Source organism: Clinocottus analis, unplaced genomic scaffold (genome assembly GCF_023055335.1).
Source record: "Clinocottus analis isolate CAN_PGR_092001 unplaced genomic scaffold, fCliAna1.0.p SCAF_41, whole genome shotgun sequence".
Lineage (NCBI taxonomy): Eukaryota > Metazoa > Chordata > Actinopteri > Perciformes > Cottidae > Clinocottus > Clinocottus analis.
Window position 1 is genome coordinate 632420 of NW_027176165.1, and position 16454 is coordinate 648873.

General features: G+C 44.9%; 2 protein-coding genes across 3 annotated transcripts in view; one reads left to right on the top strand and one right to left on the bottom strand.

The window, feature by feature from the left end:
- The window catches only part of dpp7 (dipeptidyl-peptidase 7), a 4958-nt gene extending 4004 nt beyond the window's left edge, over nucleotides 1-954 (bottom strand). The window contains exons 1-3 of one of the 2 annotated variants that reach the window (XM_068598895.1): nucleotides 811-954; nucleotides 606-732; nucleotides 398-537 (exon numbers count right to left, since the gene is read on the bottom strand). In XM_068598895.1, the coding sequence (XP_068454996.1) occupies nucleotides 398-537; nucleotides 606-732; nucleotides 811-897 (354 nt within the window). In that variant the 5' untranslated portion in view covers nucleotides 898-954. The remainder of the gene's footprint in view (nucleotides 1-397; nucleotides 538-605; nucleotides 733-810) is intronic. The other variant, XM_068598896.1, reaches the window with a different exon arrangement.
- A 1035-nt stretch (nucleotides 955-1989) lies between these two features.
- noxa1 (NADPH oxidase activator 1) lies at nucleotides 1990-16153 on the top strand. The gene is made up of 16 exons (XM_068598932.1): nucleotides 1990-2656; nucleotides 5688-5862; nucleotides 6266-6348; nucleotides 6857-6965; nucleotides 8149-8283; nucleotides 8414-8521; nucleotides 8635-8694; nucleotides 8769-8806; nucleotides 8894-9032; nucleotides 10456-10524; nucleotides 11641-11728; nucleotides 13056-13147; nucleotides 13321-13475; nucleotides 15042-15150; nucleotides 15474-15597; nucleotides 15688-16153. Exons 2-16 carry the CDS (start codon nucleotides 5689-5691, stop codon nucleotides 15789-15791), a joined length of 1587 nt encoding a protein of 528 aa, XP_068455033.1. The 5' UTR covers nucleotides 1990-2656; nucleotide 5688; the 3' UTR covers nucleotides 15792-16153.
- The last annotated feature ends 301 nt before the right edge of the window (nucleotides 16154-16454 follow it).

A 16454-nucleotide genomic window follows, 5' to 3' on the forward strand; every position in this document is an offset into this window, starting at 1 on the left:
TGCGTCACAGTACAACAGTACAACAGTATGCTGCGTCACAGTACAACAGTACAACAGTACAACAGTATGCTGTCAGGCTTCTGGTCACTCTGCTGCATGTTTCATGAATATACTTTAAATCACTTAAGTATTGTGTTTGTGATGGAATTGTTTCCATATCGCTCCATTAAAACAGTGTAGTGACGAGTTCCTCATCACCATTTACACAGGAAATGACTGCGGCTCTTTATTATTATTGTTATTGTTATGAAGCGGTGTGCATGTTCAACTGCTGCGTCATTGTGTGTATGAAGGGACGTGGACATCAGCTGATGGGAGCTCAACTTGAACCTCTGATTTCGCGGTGCGGTGTCACGTGACCTGACGTTGCGCTCATCCCGTCGCCGTGTTTTCTTACATGTTCAGCAAAGATGACCAGAGCTCCGAGCCGAGCGGCCAGCTCGGTGACGAAGCCCGAGTTGGACGCGAAATCCCAGATGTCTCCCTCATTGCCCGTGTAGAAGAAGATGGGACCAAAGCGCTTCAGCCAGAACTCATCTGAAGGGAGAGGACGCAGTGAGGGGCGCGCGTGCAGGCGGCTCTCGCGCTCGGACGGGAGGTCTCACCTGTGACCAGGTACCGCTGGCTGAACGTCCCGTTCCCCATGCTGTTGAAGTTGAAGTGGTCCACCGTCTGAGTGAAATACTTCTCCCTGAAGCGCGGCAGCGTCTTGGAGCCATGAGGGTGTCTGGTCTGTGAACAGCAGAGCGCACTCATCGGTACATTACTCTCAGGTACAGGTGAAGCCTTGATGAGGGAACGTGTGGTTACCTGAAGATACGTGTGTGGGAGGCCGTGCAGCACGTGCACCGCCAGCACGGCGAACGTCACCGCGACCAAAGCTCCGGAGCCCCGCATGTTCACTGCAAAGAGCCGCTTACCCCGCACTTCTGATCTGACTGTCGCTGCGCGTGATGTCACGTGACACGTGATGTCACGTGACAACATGCTGTCACATGACAACATGCTGTCACATGACAACATGCTGTCACATGACAACATGCTGTCACATGACACTTGTGTTATGACCCATGCTGCGTTTAAACGCATCCCGTAAGATCCAACACTCTTTTACAGTCCAGTGTTAAAATGTACACACACACACACACACACAGATCTATATATATAGATATAGATATAGATGTGTGTAGAGAGAGAGCGAGAGAGAGCGAGAGAGAGAGAGTGTGTAGAAGCAGCAGTAATAGTAGTAGTAGTGGTGGTAGTAGTAGTTGTAGTACTACTATTTATCATTCACACCATTCATATGCTACTGGCACGGTGCCAGGACATGAGAAATGAACTCATGAAAACATTAAAACACTGTAAGGAACAATGTGGGGTTCAGTGTGTAGTAGCAGTAGCAGCAGCAGTAGCAGTAGTAGTAGTAGCAGAAGTAATAGCAGTAGTAATAGTAGTAGCAGAAGTAATAGTAGTAGTAGTAGTAGCAGCAGCAGAAGTAATAGCAGTAGTAATAGTAGTAGCAGTAGCAGAAGTAATAGTAGTAGTAGTAGTAGTAGTAGAGCAGCAGTAGTAATAGTAGCAGCAGCAGTATACTGCTGCTGCTACTATTACTACTGCTGCTGCTGTTACTACTACTACTATAGTAGTAGTAGTAGTAGTAGTAACAGCAGTTACTACTACTACTTTCTGAAGTGAAGCCTGGTCTGTGTGTCACTCATATGAGGAGTTCCTGTGGGGGCGGGGCATCCTGCAGCTGTCACCATGCTAACAAGGAAACACAACCTGTGCAGCAGGTTGACCCAGTAGGCAGAACATTGGAAAGAACAACTCATTTCCTTGTTGCTAAATGACCACTTTTTATCCCAAACCAACCGTATCACTTCATGTCCATGAGCTGTGAGTACAGGAAGGAATACAGGAAGTCTTTTGTCTCTTGACTTCCTTCTCTGACACATTCCTTGTACAAAGAGGCCTCAGAATAGACTTCATTCAAAGCATCTCAGTTCTGATGATGTAAACCTGAGAGAGTCACTGTTCAGCAGACAAGTGACTCAGCTGCACGGTGTTCTACTCAGGGACGTTTCTGCAGACACTTCCTGGGTGAAAAAGGGTGCAGAGTTGATGCCAAACAAGTTGGTAATATTCTTTATTCTTCCTGGTCTCTGGCATGCAGTGGGGTTTACCGTGCAGGCCAAGTGACAGCCGTGGGTTACATTCTTCTTTGATTCAGTTGACCTTCCATAATTCAGTAATTTGTTTATTTGGATATATTGGATTATTTGAATTTATTTCAAAAGACAGTTAAGATGTAAACAAACTGGCCTACTGGCTTGGATTTCAATCGTCATGTAAATATTTAACATGCATTCCCAAGCAAAGCGCCTGCTGTAATAAATGCATTGCAGCTGTAAGGCGTGTCATCAACCCCTCGTGACTCATGCGTGTCGTCGTGGCCGTCAGGTGCAGGTGCATTCCAGAGCCCGGGCCTCTCCTGGATCTGGGACGGGTGGATGGAGGACTTCCTTGTAGCAGAAGGGTGGAGACTCTGCTGGAGGCCGGTTCACCTCTCTCTCTTCCCGTCGGCAGCGAGTGGAGGCAGCAGGACGGCTGAACGCTGAACACCAGCACGGGTTGAACTCTCACTCAGCAGCACCAGGTGAGGACTCCTCTTCTAAACTATGCAGCTGGTATTCATGTAACAATACACAGATAGGCACAGGGTGAAGTACAAGGAAGTATTCCAGTCTAGTTGTGCTCAATGTTACTGATTAACGTCAGCGCCGTGTCTCTGTAGGACTCTCTTTGCTTTTGTTGTATTCTTCTATATGAATGAATCATTTTAATAAGACAGTTAAAGGTTTGGTGAGGGGATGTGTTTGTGTTTTTGATCCAGCCTACATATATATATATATATATATATATATATATATATATATATATATATATATATATATATATATATATATATATATATACGTATATATATATATATATATATATATATATATATATATATATATATATACGTATATATATATATATACGTATATATATATATATACGTATATATATATATATATATATATATATATATATATATATATATATATATATATATATATATATATATATACGTATATATATATATATATATATACGTATATATATATATACATATATATATGTATATATATATATACGTATATATATATATACATATATATATATATATATATATATATATATATACGTATATATATATATATATATATATATATACGTATATATATATATACGTATATATATATATACGTATATATATATATATATATATATATATATATATATGTATACATATATATATATGTATACATATATATATATGTATACATATATATATATGTATACATATATATATATATATATATATATATATATATATATATATGTATATATATATATATATGTATATGTATATATATATATGTATACATATATATGTATATATATATATATATGTATATATGTACATTCTACCTGAGAACTTACAGGGCCGGACTGAGACAGAGCAGTATTTAGACTAAGAGAGAGCCGGACTTAGATGATTGTACAAAAGAAGTCATTTAACATCCTATCAAATGTTTAAATAAATGTCAAAACAATGTGAATATACTCCTTCAGCAAAGGTTTTATTGATCATGATCAATAATGTATGTTTACTATCACTCTGATCCAGTGGTTCTGAACTGGTGGGTCTTTTTAATGTGCGCGGGCCTTTGCTTGGAAAAAATAAATACAGATTTATTTTTTTTTAATCCTTTGATTTTATTTTGAAAGGAACTTTGATGCAGCACAATGTCATTTTTTTGCCCTGCATGTTTTCAGCAGGGTTGGAGCCGCCTCATCACCAGCCGGCCCTCCCTCTGACATCCTGATTACATTCTGTGCTTCACACGTTAAATTGACTCTAAATCCTAAAGGTCAGAAATCTCTGACAGACCTCTATACTCCTCCTCACGATCTGTATTCACACTTATTATTATTGTTATTGTTATTATTATTGTTATTGTTATTATTATTGTTAACCAAAACGAGTCCGTCGATGCAACTGCGTGGCCAGCAGCAGTTGTAGTTGCAAGAGTGTATATCGACCTATAGCCTCTGACGTGTGTCAAGAGGAAGAGGCTCAGACGCACAGACGGATGTATCCGGTCTTTTTTCAAAATAAAATCGCCCTTGTTTTTTTTCTCTTTTTTTGTTTTCATTCATTCACTCGCTCACAGACGAAGATGTTTTTGAGCGTGATTCAACAGCATGGCACCAACATGTAAATCCTTTAAAGGAGTACACTGATATAGTTCTTTATTCCCATGTGATCATTATGCACCTGGGCTGTTAGTTTATGTTCTGTTACTTCTTATTGTTTTGTTATGCACCTTCAACACCTCTACACACACACAATCACACACCCAGCATGCAACACTGCTGTCTCCATACTATCTCAGCTTCAAAGACGTTGAGAATGTTCCTCCATTTGGGTCGCGGCTTGTCATTCAGGGTGATGGTGGTCCTGGAGCCAGACCAGCTGAGAACCTCTGGTCTGCTCCATGAGCCAGGGGTTCATCTCCGTTTCTGGATGTTCCTCTGGATGTTCTCTTCAACTCTACAGCCATTTGTCAGCACAGATGTTCCATCTGTTTCCATTGAGGACAGCTCTCCTGGAGCTCCTCCGTGATGTTCATGTCTTCATTGTTCCTGCTCAGGATGTACCTTCATGTCTTCATTGTTCCTGCTCAGGATGCTCTCTTCATGTCTTCATTGTTCCTGCTCAGGATGCTCTCTTCATGTCTTCATTGTTCCTGCTCAGGATGTACCTTCATGTCTTCATTGTTCCTGCTCAGGATGTACCTTCATGTCTTCATTGTTCCTGCTCAGGATGCTCTCTTCATGTCTGCATTGTTCCTGCTCAGGATGTACCTTCATGTCTTCATTGTTCCTGCTCAGGATGTACCTTCATGTCTTCATTGTTCCTGCTCAGGATGTACCTTCATGTCTTCATTGTTCCTGCTCAGGATGTACCTTCATGTCTTCATTGTTCCTGCTCAGGATGCTCTCTTCATGTCTGCATTGTTCCTGCTCAGGATGTACCTTCATGTCTTCATTGTTCCTGCTCAGGATGTTCTCTTCATGTCTGCATTGTTCCTGCTCAGGATGCTCTCTTCATGTCTGCATTGTTCCTGCTCAGGATGTACCTTCATGTCTTCATTGTTCCTGCTCAGGATGTACCTTCATGTCTGCATTGTTCCTGCTCAGGATGTACCTTCATGTCTGCATTGTTCCTGCTCAGGATGTACCTTCATGTCTGCATTGTTCCTGCTCAGGATGTACCTTCATGTCTTCATTGTTCCTGCTCAGGATGTACCTTCATGTCTTCATTGTTCCTGCTCAGGATGTACCTTCATGTCTTCATTGTTCCTGCTCAGGATGTACCTTCATGTCTTCATTGTTCCTGCTCAGGATGTACCTTCATGTCTTCATTGTTCCTGCTCAGGATGTACCTTCATGTCTGCATTGTTCCTGCTCAGGATGTACCTTCATGTCTTCATTGTTCCTGCTCAGGATGTACCTTCATGTCTGCATTGTTCCTGCTCAGGATGTACCTTCATGTCTGCATTGTTCCTGCTCAGGATGCTGTACACTGAGCTGCTGCAGCTGTGGCACGAGGCGGTGCAGGCGGTGGACACTAAGGACTGGCAGGGAGCTTTGTCCAAACTCCAGCAGATCAGTGAACCGACATCCCGCACTCTGTTCAACGCTTCCTCGGCTCACCTGGTTCTGGGACAGCTGGACCTCGCCCTGAAGGTGTGTGTGTGTGTGTGTGTGTGTGTGTGTGTGTGTGTGTGTGTGTGTGTGTGTGTGTGTGTGTGTGTGTGTTGTGTGTACTGGGTGTACTGGGAGATACAACTTCTGTGACCACGTCGAAGTGATTCACACTCTCCCAAAAGTTGGTGCAATGTGTGATCAAGGTGTGTGTGGTATAACTGCTGGACCTTTACATGCTTCATAAAGAATGCTCTTCTGCTTATAGATGTGTAATAACTCATTCATAAGCACAACATGACACTTGCTTTAGCTCTTTGATTCATCAGGAAGACTCCAGCTGATATCTTCTACTGTCCATCAGTCTGGGTGTCACAACAGGAAGCATGTTGTAACATTTTCACCCATTCATGCTCACCCTCATCGTGTCTCCTCTGATGTCCAGGCTTTAGACCTCACCATTGCCAAGGACGGGCGTCTTGCTGTTGGCTTCTTTCAGAGAGCGGCAGTGATGATGCAGGTGGACAGGTAGGTGGCAGCACCCTTTCCTCAACACTGATGTCCAGTGGACCTTCACACAGAGAGGCTGTAATCTAGCACGGAGGCCTCTGCTCCTCCGCCAGCACAGCTGGGATCTGAAGCACGGGCTGAAGGGTTTGTTGCTTCCTGAATGAAAGATGTGCTAGGAGACGGGGAGGAGGGGTTGTGATTGGATGACGTTGTAGTTAGACGTGTTATGTGTGTCAGATGTGTTAGAACGTGTTTGACATCATGTCTGCGTTGTGACTGTGGATCAGCAGCTCTGGTTATAATGTCATCGTAGAAATGACCCGTTGGGTGTCATGGCGGGTCGTGTGGCGCAGTATTTATCTGCTTGGCACAGAAACTTCCTGTGAGGTTGCCAGGCAACCAGCGGAGACCAAATTACTGTGTGTGACAAAGAAAAAGTCTGACCTTTAAGAATCCCTTCAAACGCCACAGTGTTGAGTTGTTGTGTGTCTGCTATAGCTGCTGGCTTATGAAAGTGTGTCTGCAGGCTGGAGGAGGCTCTGTCTGACTGCATCTGGGCTCAGAAGCACATGAGAGGGAACACGGTCATCGACTACAGACAGCTGGGACTGAGGTTCAAGCTCTACAGCTGGCAGGTCGGACAGTCAGCCTCACACACACACACACACACACACACACACACACACACACACACACACACACACACACACACACACACACACACACACACACACACGGAGTCTGTCAGCACTGAGGAATGAAACCTGAACAAACTGGTTTCATCACCTCCATTGTTCAAAACGCCACAGACACCTGGAAGCTCACAAAGACTCATTGATATGAGGCCAGCGCAGAGGACACAGCATACTCCTCTCAGATAGGACGCCACATAGCATAGCATACTCCTCTCAGATAGGACGCCACATAGCATAGCATACTCCTCTCAGATAAGACGCCACATAGCATAGCATACTCCTCTCAGATAGGACGCCACATAGCATAGCATACTCCTCTCAGATAGGACGCCACATAGCATAGCATACTCCTCTCAGATAAGACGCCACATAGCATAGCATACTCCTCTCAGATAGGACGCCACATAGCATAGCATACTCCTCTCAGATAGGACGCCACATAGCATAGCATACTCCTCTCAGATAGGACGCCACATAGCATAGCATACTCCTCTCAGATAAGACGCCACATAGCATAGCATACTCCTCTCAGATAGGACGCCGCATAGCATACTCCTCTCAGATAAGACGCCACATAGCATAGCATACTCCTCTCAGATAGGACGCCACATAGCATAGCATACTCCTCTCAGATAAGACGCCACACAGCATAGCATACTCCTCTCAGATAGGACGCCACATAGCATAGCATACTCCTCTCAGATAAGACGCCACATAGCATAGCATACTCCTCACAGATAGGACGCCACATAGCATAGCATACTCCTCTCAGATAGGACGCCACATAGCATAGCATACTCCTCTCAGATAAGACGCCACACAGCATAGCATACTCCTCTCAGATAAGACGCCACATAGCATAGCATACTCCTCACAGAACAGACAGTGCACCTGTGTCTGTGTCATCTAACTCCTACGTAGTAGAAACGTTTGCGTTTGCACGAGTTCTTCAAGCTATTATTATTATTATTATTATTATTATTATTATTATTATTAGCACTGGTCTGTGTTGAGGTTAACAATGCACAGACATACCACCTTGATCCATACTTGAATTACAGTGCTGCTGGTTGGCTGGTTGGTAAGTACATAACTGTGTGAGTGGGTGTGACCGGTTCTCCAGGTGCTATACAACGCAGCAGCTGTGTACAGTCGCATGGGCCAGTGGGAGCAGGCCAGGGAGGTCCTGCTGTCGGCTTCCCAGGAGAAAGGAGGAGGTCGAGGGGGGATCATAGAGGTGGCCATGGACAGTGTCCTGGTGAGTCACTTGCACAACACACTGGAGAGGACACTGTGTGACATGACTCTCCAAAGGGAGCAGTGTTGTGTCTGCCCTCACTTCTCCTCTCCAGGTTTTCTTGAATACATTGATTCTTCTTCACGGACAGAAAGAGGAGGTCATGGCTCCTCTGCTGGTGACTGAAGACGTGGTGTTTCGTCCCAGGAAACAGGATGTGGAGCAGCTGCAGCAAAGAGACTTCCTGGGCAAAGCAAAGGTGCAGTGAAGCGTCTCATGATGAGCGCCGTGCGGCTGGATGCTTGAACCATCACTTCATAGCAGAGAACATGTGACGATGTTGCAGTGATGTGATGCTCTGCTGCTCTGCAGGTGATTTCTTCTGTGATTCCCAACGATGACTTTGGAGGCTTTGAACCTCTGAGGCTGCAGGTGAGAAGGAGCGCAGAGTCCGTGTGATGTCCTGCACGGCCGCCTCTTTGCTGACTGTCACTGTGTCTTCACAGAAACCTGGTTTCTATGAGCCCAAGCTGGACGGAGCTCAGTGAGTACCATCACCAGTCACACATGATGAGCCGGAGCCGTTCATAGCAGTAATAATGCTCGGAGGTGTACGCTTCTATCTTCTAAGGGATTCTCGATACATGCGCATGCGGACCCCTTACATGGCTCGGGGCGCGGGACAGCTGACTGTGCCTGGAGGCGCCACGGTGTTCCTGTTTGGCGAGGAGGGCAGGGATGGGCTGGCAACTGTCATATATGATGGACAGGTGAGGAGAGAGGTGCCAGAGAGCGGCTGCTCGACCGACAGGATGATGTGGTGTTGTGTTTGTGTGTCCTGAGGGAAACCTCTCCAGCTGCGTGTTCCTGCAGCTCTCTCCTTATGATAATCATCTTGTGACGCTGTGGAAGTCATATTTACATAAACACAGGTTACATTTGTTTTACATGCACACATTTAGCATGATATTGAATTTCTTGACATATATGTAGTGTACTAGTGGACGCTGTTCAGCCGGCTGGAAGTTTGAGGTTCAGTTAGAAGAAGGAGGTCAAGGAGCGCACGGCTGCTCTGGTTGAGTGTTCTCTAAAGTCAAGAGGAAAACATGCATAACTTACTAAATACACCTCTCTCACTACGTCTTTACAACTGTGTTTTCCTCAGTTCATTCTCTGTCTTGGTGCAACAATCTATGATTATATAATGTATATCATGTAAATACTTTATATAATGTATATAATGTAAATACTTTATATAATGTATATAAAGTAAATACTTTATATAATGTATATAATGTAAATACTTTATATAATGTAAATACTTTATATAACGTATATAATGTAAATACTTTATATAATGTATATAATGTAGATAACACAAGAACGTAATAGTGGAACAATGCAAGTTGTATTTGCTCTTCTAATTCAACAAAGGTCACATGAATACACATGTATTCATCATAACAAGCATGTGAGTGCTAATAACTGTAATAATCCTTCTGGATGTACATGTCGTGTCATGCAGAGTGTTTCACAGATAATCTGTCTGTTATCCATAATGCTCATCAGGCTTCATGAGGTACCGCTCTGTCATGTCAGACGCTGGAGGGTGGAGCGCCTAGCAGCTACAGAGTAGAGCTACAGAGTAGAGCTACAGAGTAGAGCTGCAGAGTAGAGCTACAGAGTAGAGCTACAGAGTAGAGCTACAGAGTAGAGCTGCAGAGTAGAGCTACAGAGTAGAGCTGCAGAGTAGAGCTGCAGAGTAGAGCTGCAGAGTAGAGCTACAGAGTAGAGCTACAGAGTAGAGCTACAGAGTAGAGCTGCAGAATAGAGCTACAGAGTAGAGCTGCAGAGTAGAGCTACAGAGTAGAGCTACAGAGTAGAGCTACAGAGTAGAGCTACAGAGTAGAGCTACAGAGTAGAGCTGCAGAGTAGAGCTACAGAGTAGAGCTGCAGAGTAGAGCTGCAGAGTAGAGCTACAGAGTAGAGCTACAGAGTAGAGCTACAGAGTAGAGCTGCAGAGTAGAGCTACAGAGTAGAGCTGCAGAGTAGAGCTACAGAGTAGAGCTGCAGAGTAGAGCTGCAGAGTAGAGCTGCAGAGTAGAGCTGCAGAGTAGAGCTACAGTCAAACTGAAACGAGCAGACACAATCTTGGCGTTTGGTCTGGTTGATGTTTCAGTTTCTTGTTTCCAGAAAGGACTTCTGCCGATGTCGCTGCTGGAAGCTGCAGATGTCAAGACGCCCAAAGGCAGAAAGGAACATGTAAAGTATTGTGATAATAATGTGTTCATAAAGAATACACGTCATGATGTCATAATGTGTTCATGTAGAATACACTTCATGATGTCATAATGTGTTCATGTAGAATACACTTCATGATGTCATAATGTGTTCATAAAGAATACACTTCATGATGTCATAATGTGTTCATGTAGAATACACTTCATGATGTCATAATGTGTTCATAAAGAATACACGTCATGATGTCATAATGTGTTCATAAAGAATACACGTCATGATGTCATAATGTGTTCATGTAGAATACACTTCATGATGTCATAATGTGTTCATAAAGAATACACGTCATGATGTCATGTGTTCATGTAGAATACACTTCATGAGGAAGAAGATGTTGACATGTTGAACGCTGTTTCACTGCTTCACTATTTCACTGTTTCATTGTTTCACTGCTCTACTGTTTCACTGCTTCACTACCTCATTGTTTCACTGTTTCATTGTTTCACTGTTTCACTGTTTCACTGCTTCACTGCCTCATTGTTTCACTGCTTCACTGCCTCATTGTTTCACTGCTTCACTGCCTCATTGTTTCACTGCTTCACTGCCTCATTGTTTCACTGTTTCATTGTTTCACTGTTTCACTGCTTCACTATTTCACTGTTTCATTGTTTCACTGCTCTACTGTTTCACTGCTTCACTGCCTCATTGTTTCACTGTTTCATTGTTTCACTGTTTCACTGCTTCACTGCTTCACTATTTCACTGTTTCATTGTTTCACTGCTCTACTGTTTCACTGCTTCACTGCCTCATTGTTTCACTGTTTCATTGTTTCACTGTTTCACTGCTTCACTGCTTCACTATTTCACTGTTTCATTGTTTCACTGCTCTACTGTTTCACTGCTTCACTGCCTCATTGTTTCACTGCTTCACTGCCTCATTGTTTCATTGCTTCATTGTTTCATTGTTTCACTGCTTCACTGCCTCATTGTTTCATTGCTTCACTGCCTCATTGTTTCATTGCTTCATTGTTTCACTGTTTCATTGTTTCACTGTTTCACTGCTTCACTGCCTCATTGTTTCACTGCTTCACTGTTTCATTGTTTCACTGTTTCATTGTTTCACTGTTTCACTGCTTCACAGAGAGTTCCCAGTGGGATTCCTCTCCCACCTGGACTCAAGCCTCCCACGCGTCCTCAGACCCAGCACGGCTCTGCAGCGCCACCTCGAGGTAGAACATAATGTATCATACATAATATATCATATATCATATTAATACATCATATATAATATATCATATTTAATATATCATATAATATATCATATTTAATACATCATATAAGATATCATATATAATATTTAATACATCATATAAGATATCATATATCATATTTAATACATCATATCATATGTCATATATAATATGAATATATAAAATTAATATATAATATTTAATACATCATATCATATGTCATATATAATATTAATATATCATATATAATATTTCATATATAAAATTAATATATCATATATAATATTGAATACATCATATCATATGTCATATATAAAATGAATACATCATATGTAATACATCACATATAATATTTCATATATCATATATCATCTTGTCAGCGAGCGTCTGGTGGCGGTCGGTCATGTGTGATGTTTGTGTTTCTCTGAGTCTGTCACTCACTAGTTGTTACTCTCTGACACGTTGTGAAACGGTTTCTTACGTTCATCTTCCAGCTCTGACGTAGAGAGAGGAATTTAAGCCATGAACTTTTTATTGGTAGTTTAACACGACTCGTTCTTTTTTATGAGCTAAAGCTGGTGTAGATGCTCGATATGAAACCATAACGGGGTCACCTCACGGCCTGCAGCTGCACTGTTTACAACAGCAGCCCAATGCATAAATAACAACGTATATATCCGTCTTTTATCATAAATATTTATGTTTTTACAAAAAATATACCGAGAATATCGGTAATATGTGATTAATCATGATTAATCCACAGAAACCTGTGATTAATCTGATTAAAAATGTAATCATTTCACAGTGGAAGAGACACAGAGAACTTCTAAGTACCTTCCATTAGGCTCGTACTGTGTGTTAACCTGTACTGTGTGTTAACCTGTACTGTGTGTTAACCTGTACTGTGTGTGTTCATCCTGTACTGTGTGTTAACCTGTACTGTGTGTTAACCTGTACTGTGTGTGTTCATCCTGTACTGTGTGTTAACCTGTACTGTGTGTTAACCTGTACTGTGTGTTCATCCTGTACTGTGTGTTAACCTGTACTGTGTGTGTTCGTCCTGTACTGTGTGTGTTCATCCTGTACTGTGTGTTAACCTGTACTGTGTGTTAATCTGTACTGTGTGTTAACCTGTACTGTGTGTTAACCTGTACTGTGTGTTAACCTGTACTGTGTGTGTTCGTCCTGTAGTGTGTGTGTTCATCCTGTACTGTGTGTTAACCTGTACTGTGTGTGTTCATCCTGTAGTGTGTGTTCATCCTGTAGTGTGTGTTCATCCTGTGTTGTGTGTTCCCTGCATTGTCAGACACTCCACCTCCATCCTATAACATCGCTACTCGTGCTCCGCTGCCGGCCTCAGAGCCGCCCGGCTACACCGCCAACGCCTCCAGCGAGCAGGTAACGCCCTCTGACGGCAGCTGGAAGGTCCAGCCAGTTACAAAATATATGACTTTCTCTCTGCCGCGGTTAAGCAGGAAGCTTCTAGATCTGCCATCCCATAATGAGGTGCCATGGCAACGGGCTGCATACTGAACAGGAAAAAGCAACGCGAGGTCTCGATGTGTTCGCAGGCCGCGGCTGGCGGCGCGGAGGCCGGCTCCGTGGTGCTGAAGGTCCACTACACCTTCACCGTGGCGCTGTCCGTCCCCGTGGACACGCCCTTCCAGGACGTGAAGGAACGCATCGCACAGAAATTGGGCCAGCCGGCGTCCCAGCTGCGCCTCAGGTGACAACCGCAGGACGCAACCGCAGGACGCAACCGCAGGACGCAACCGCAGGACGCAACCCACTTCTGTCTCCTCCAGTTTCCTCTCGCGATGCGTCACGTCTAAAAATACGCTCTGTCCACTCTGTGGTTCAATGTGTGCTACAGCTAAGAGCCTCACATGAACCCTGAGACACACGCGAGGCTGCAGCGACATGACAGCAGCAGACATGACGGCAGCAGACATGACGGCAGCAGACATGACGGCAGCAGACATGACGGCAGACATGACAGCAGACATGACAGCAGACATGACAGCAGCAGACATGACAGCAGACATGACAGCAGACATGACGGCAGCAGACATGACAGCAGACATGACGGCAGCAGACATGACGGCAGCAGACATGACAGCAGCAGACATGACAGCAGACATGACAGCAGCAGACATGACAGCAGACATGACAGCAGACATAACGGCAGCAGACATGACGGCAGACATGACAGCAGACATGACAGCAGACATGACAGCAGCAGACATGACAGCAGCAGACATGACAGCAGACATGACGGCAGACATGACAGCAGACATGACAGCAGACATGACAGCAGCAGGCATGACAGCAGCAGACATGACAGCAGACATGACGGCAGCAGACATGACGGCAGCAGACATGACGGCAGACATGACGGCAGCAGACATGTCGGCAGCAGACATGACGGCAGACATGGCAGCAGACATGACGGCAGCAGACATGACGACAGCAGACATGACGACAGCAGACATGACGGCAGCAGACATGACGGCAGACATGACGGCAGACATGACGACAGACATGACGACAGACATGACGGCAGACATGGCGGCAGCAGACATGACGGCAGACATGACGGCAGACATGACGGCAGACATGGCGGCAGCAGACATGACGGCAGACATGACAGCAGCACACATGACAGCAGCAGACATGACGGCAGACACGACAGCAGCACACATGACAGCAGCAGACATGACGGCAGACATGACAGCAGCAGACATGACGACAGACATGACGGCAGACATGACGACAGACATGACGGCAGCAGCAGACATGACGGCAGACATGACAGCAGCACACATAACAGCAGCAGACATGACGGCAGACATGACGACAGACATGACGGCAGCAGACATGACGGCAGCAGACATGACGGCAGCAGACATGACGGCAGCAGACATGGCGGCAGACATGGCGGCAGACATGACGGCAGACATGACGGCAGACATGATGGCAGACATGACAGCAGCAGACATGACAGCATACATGACGACAGACATGACGGCAGACATGACGGCAGCAGACATGACGGCAGACATGACGGCAGCAGACATGACGGCAGACATGACGGCAGACATGACAGCAGCAGACATGACGACAGTTATGACGGCAGCAGACATGACGGCAGCAGACATGACTGTGGGAGTGAAACACAGGACTGGTGTCAGACATCCTGCATGGGAGCTTCCATGCTGCCTTTAAGGATTCAAGTGTTGTTGTGTCCTCTGCCTTCCCATGAGCCTCTGTGAGTTCATATCTCTCTCTCCAGACACAAGCAGCACGGCTCCCGGGTGCTGGTCCCTCTGGGCGAGGAGGCGGAGCTGGGCCGCAGTGTCCAGGAGGTGGCGGAGGACGGCAGAGCCACGCTGTGGTGCCAGGTGAGCATCCCTGCAGCTCCAGCAGCGTCACGGCTGCAGGGATTCATGCACTCACTCGCTCATGAGAAGTGTTTCTGTTCAACTTCCAGAGCACAGCTTCACTTCACCTCTGACTTCATCCTGAACGTTTAGTTACTGACCAGGAATCCTACTGAGGTGTACGCTGTGATGTCTTTGAATCTTATGTCTTAAGAAGAACGTTTTTTAATCTGTGGGGATCCCGTACAGCTCGTAGTGCTTCACACGCCTTTAGAAATACAAGAGCTGCACGCGGTCATGCCCAGAGTCACAGGATTATTCTCCTCGTTGTGCGATTCCTTCAGACTGAAGACCCTCTGGACAACCGTACCATCCTGTACCACATGGTGGCGCTGTACGACTACACGGCTCAGGGCTCAGAGGACCTGGAGTTCAGTGAAGGAGACACCATCGACATCCTGGGGGAAGGTGAGGCTCAGGCCGAGCTGCTCGTCACCGCACCTTAAAGGGTTTCACGCTGCTTCATCCTCCTCCTCCTCTTCCTCTTCTCCCTCACAGTGAATGAGGAGTGGCTGGAGGGACACAGCGCCGGACACATCGGCATCTTCCCCAGCTGCTTTGCCTACAAGGAGAACAGCGTCATCCAGAGCCCCGTGTTGTGACAGATGCATCTCTAGAGCTGCATGATAGATAATAAATAATAAAGCTGTTAGCCGCTCACGGGCGTTAAATAACCAAACAAGTGGACTTGGTACTGTTTCATGTCATCACTCATTATTCTATTTCTTTGCTGTCTCTGTACTATTTATAATGAAATAGATGTTATGCTGGCCTTCTTGAACTGCTTCAACATCATGCTCCTGTAATATTTCTCATAATAATCCTTTGAGGGTTTTATTGGGTGTTATGTTGGGGAACATTGTTTCTACTGTCAACGTTGTCCGAGTGAAGATAAATATAGAAATGATTCTACACGTTGTAATCTCTTAAGGCGCTGACGAATAAACTGGAAATGCTTCATTAACTTATTGACTGAATATAAGATGTGAAGCTCAGTGGAGCGTTGAACCAGCAACCTGCAGCTTCATGAGACAGACACACAAACTAGTGCTCAATGTCTTTATGGTGACGGCGTGCTGGAGGAGAATGTTATGATGTCATGATGTCATGATGTCATAGTGTCATGATGTCATGGAGTCATGATGTCATGGTGTCATAGCATCATGATATCCATCGTGGAGAGTGCATACATGAGTTCAGGCTCTTGGTCCGGCCCTCCGCAGTACTTTCAGTACCTTGTGCGCCCCCTGGTGTCCAGAGACTGT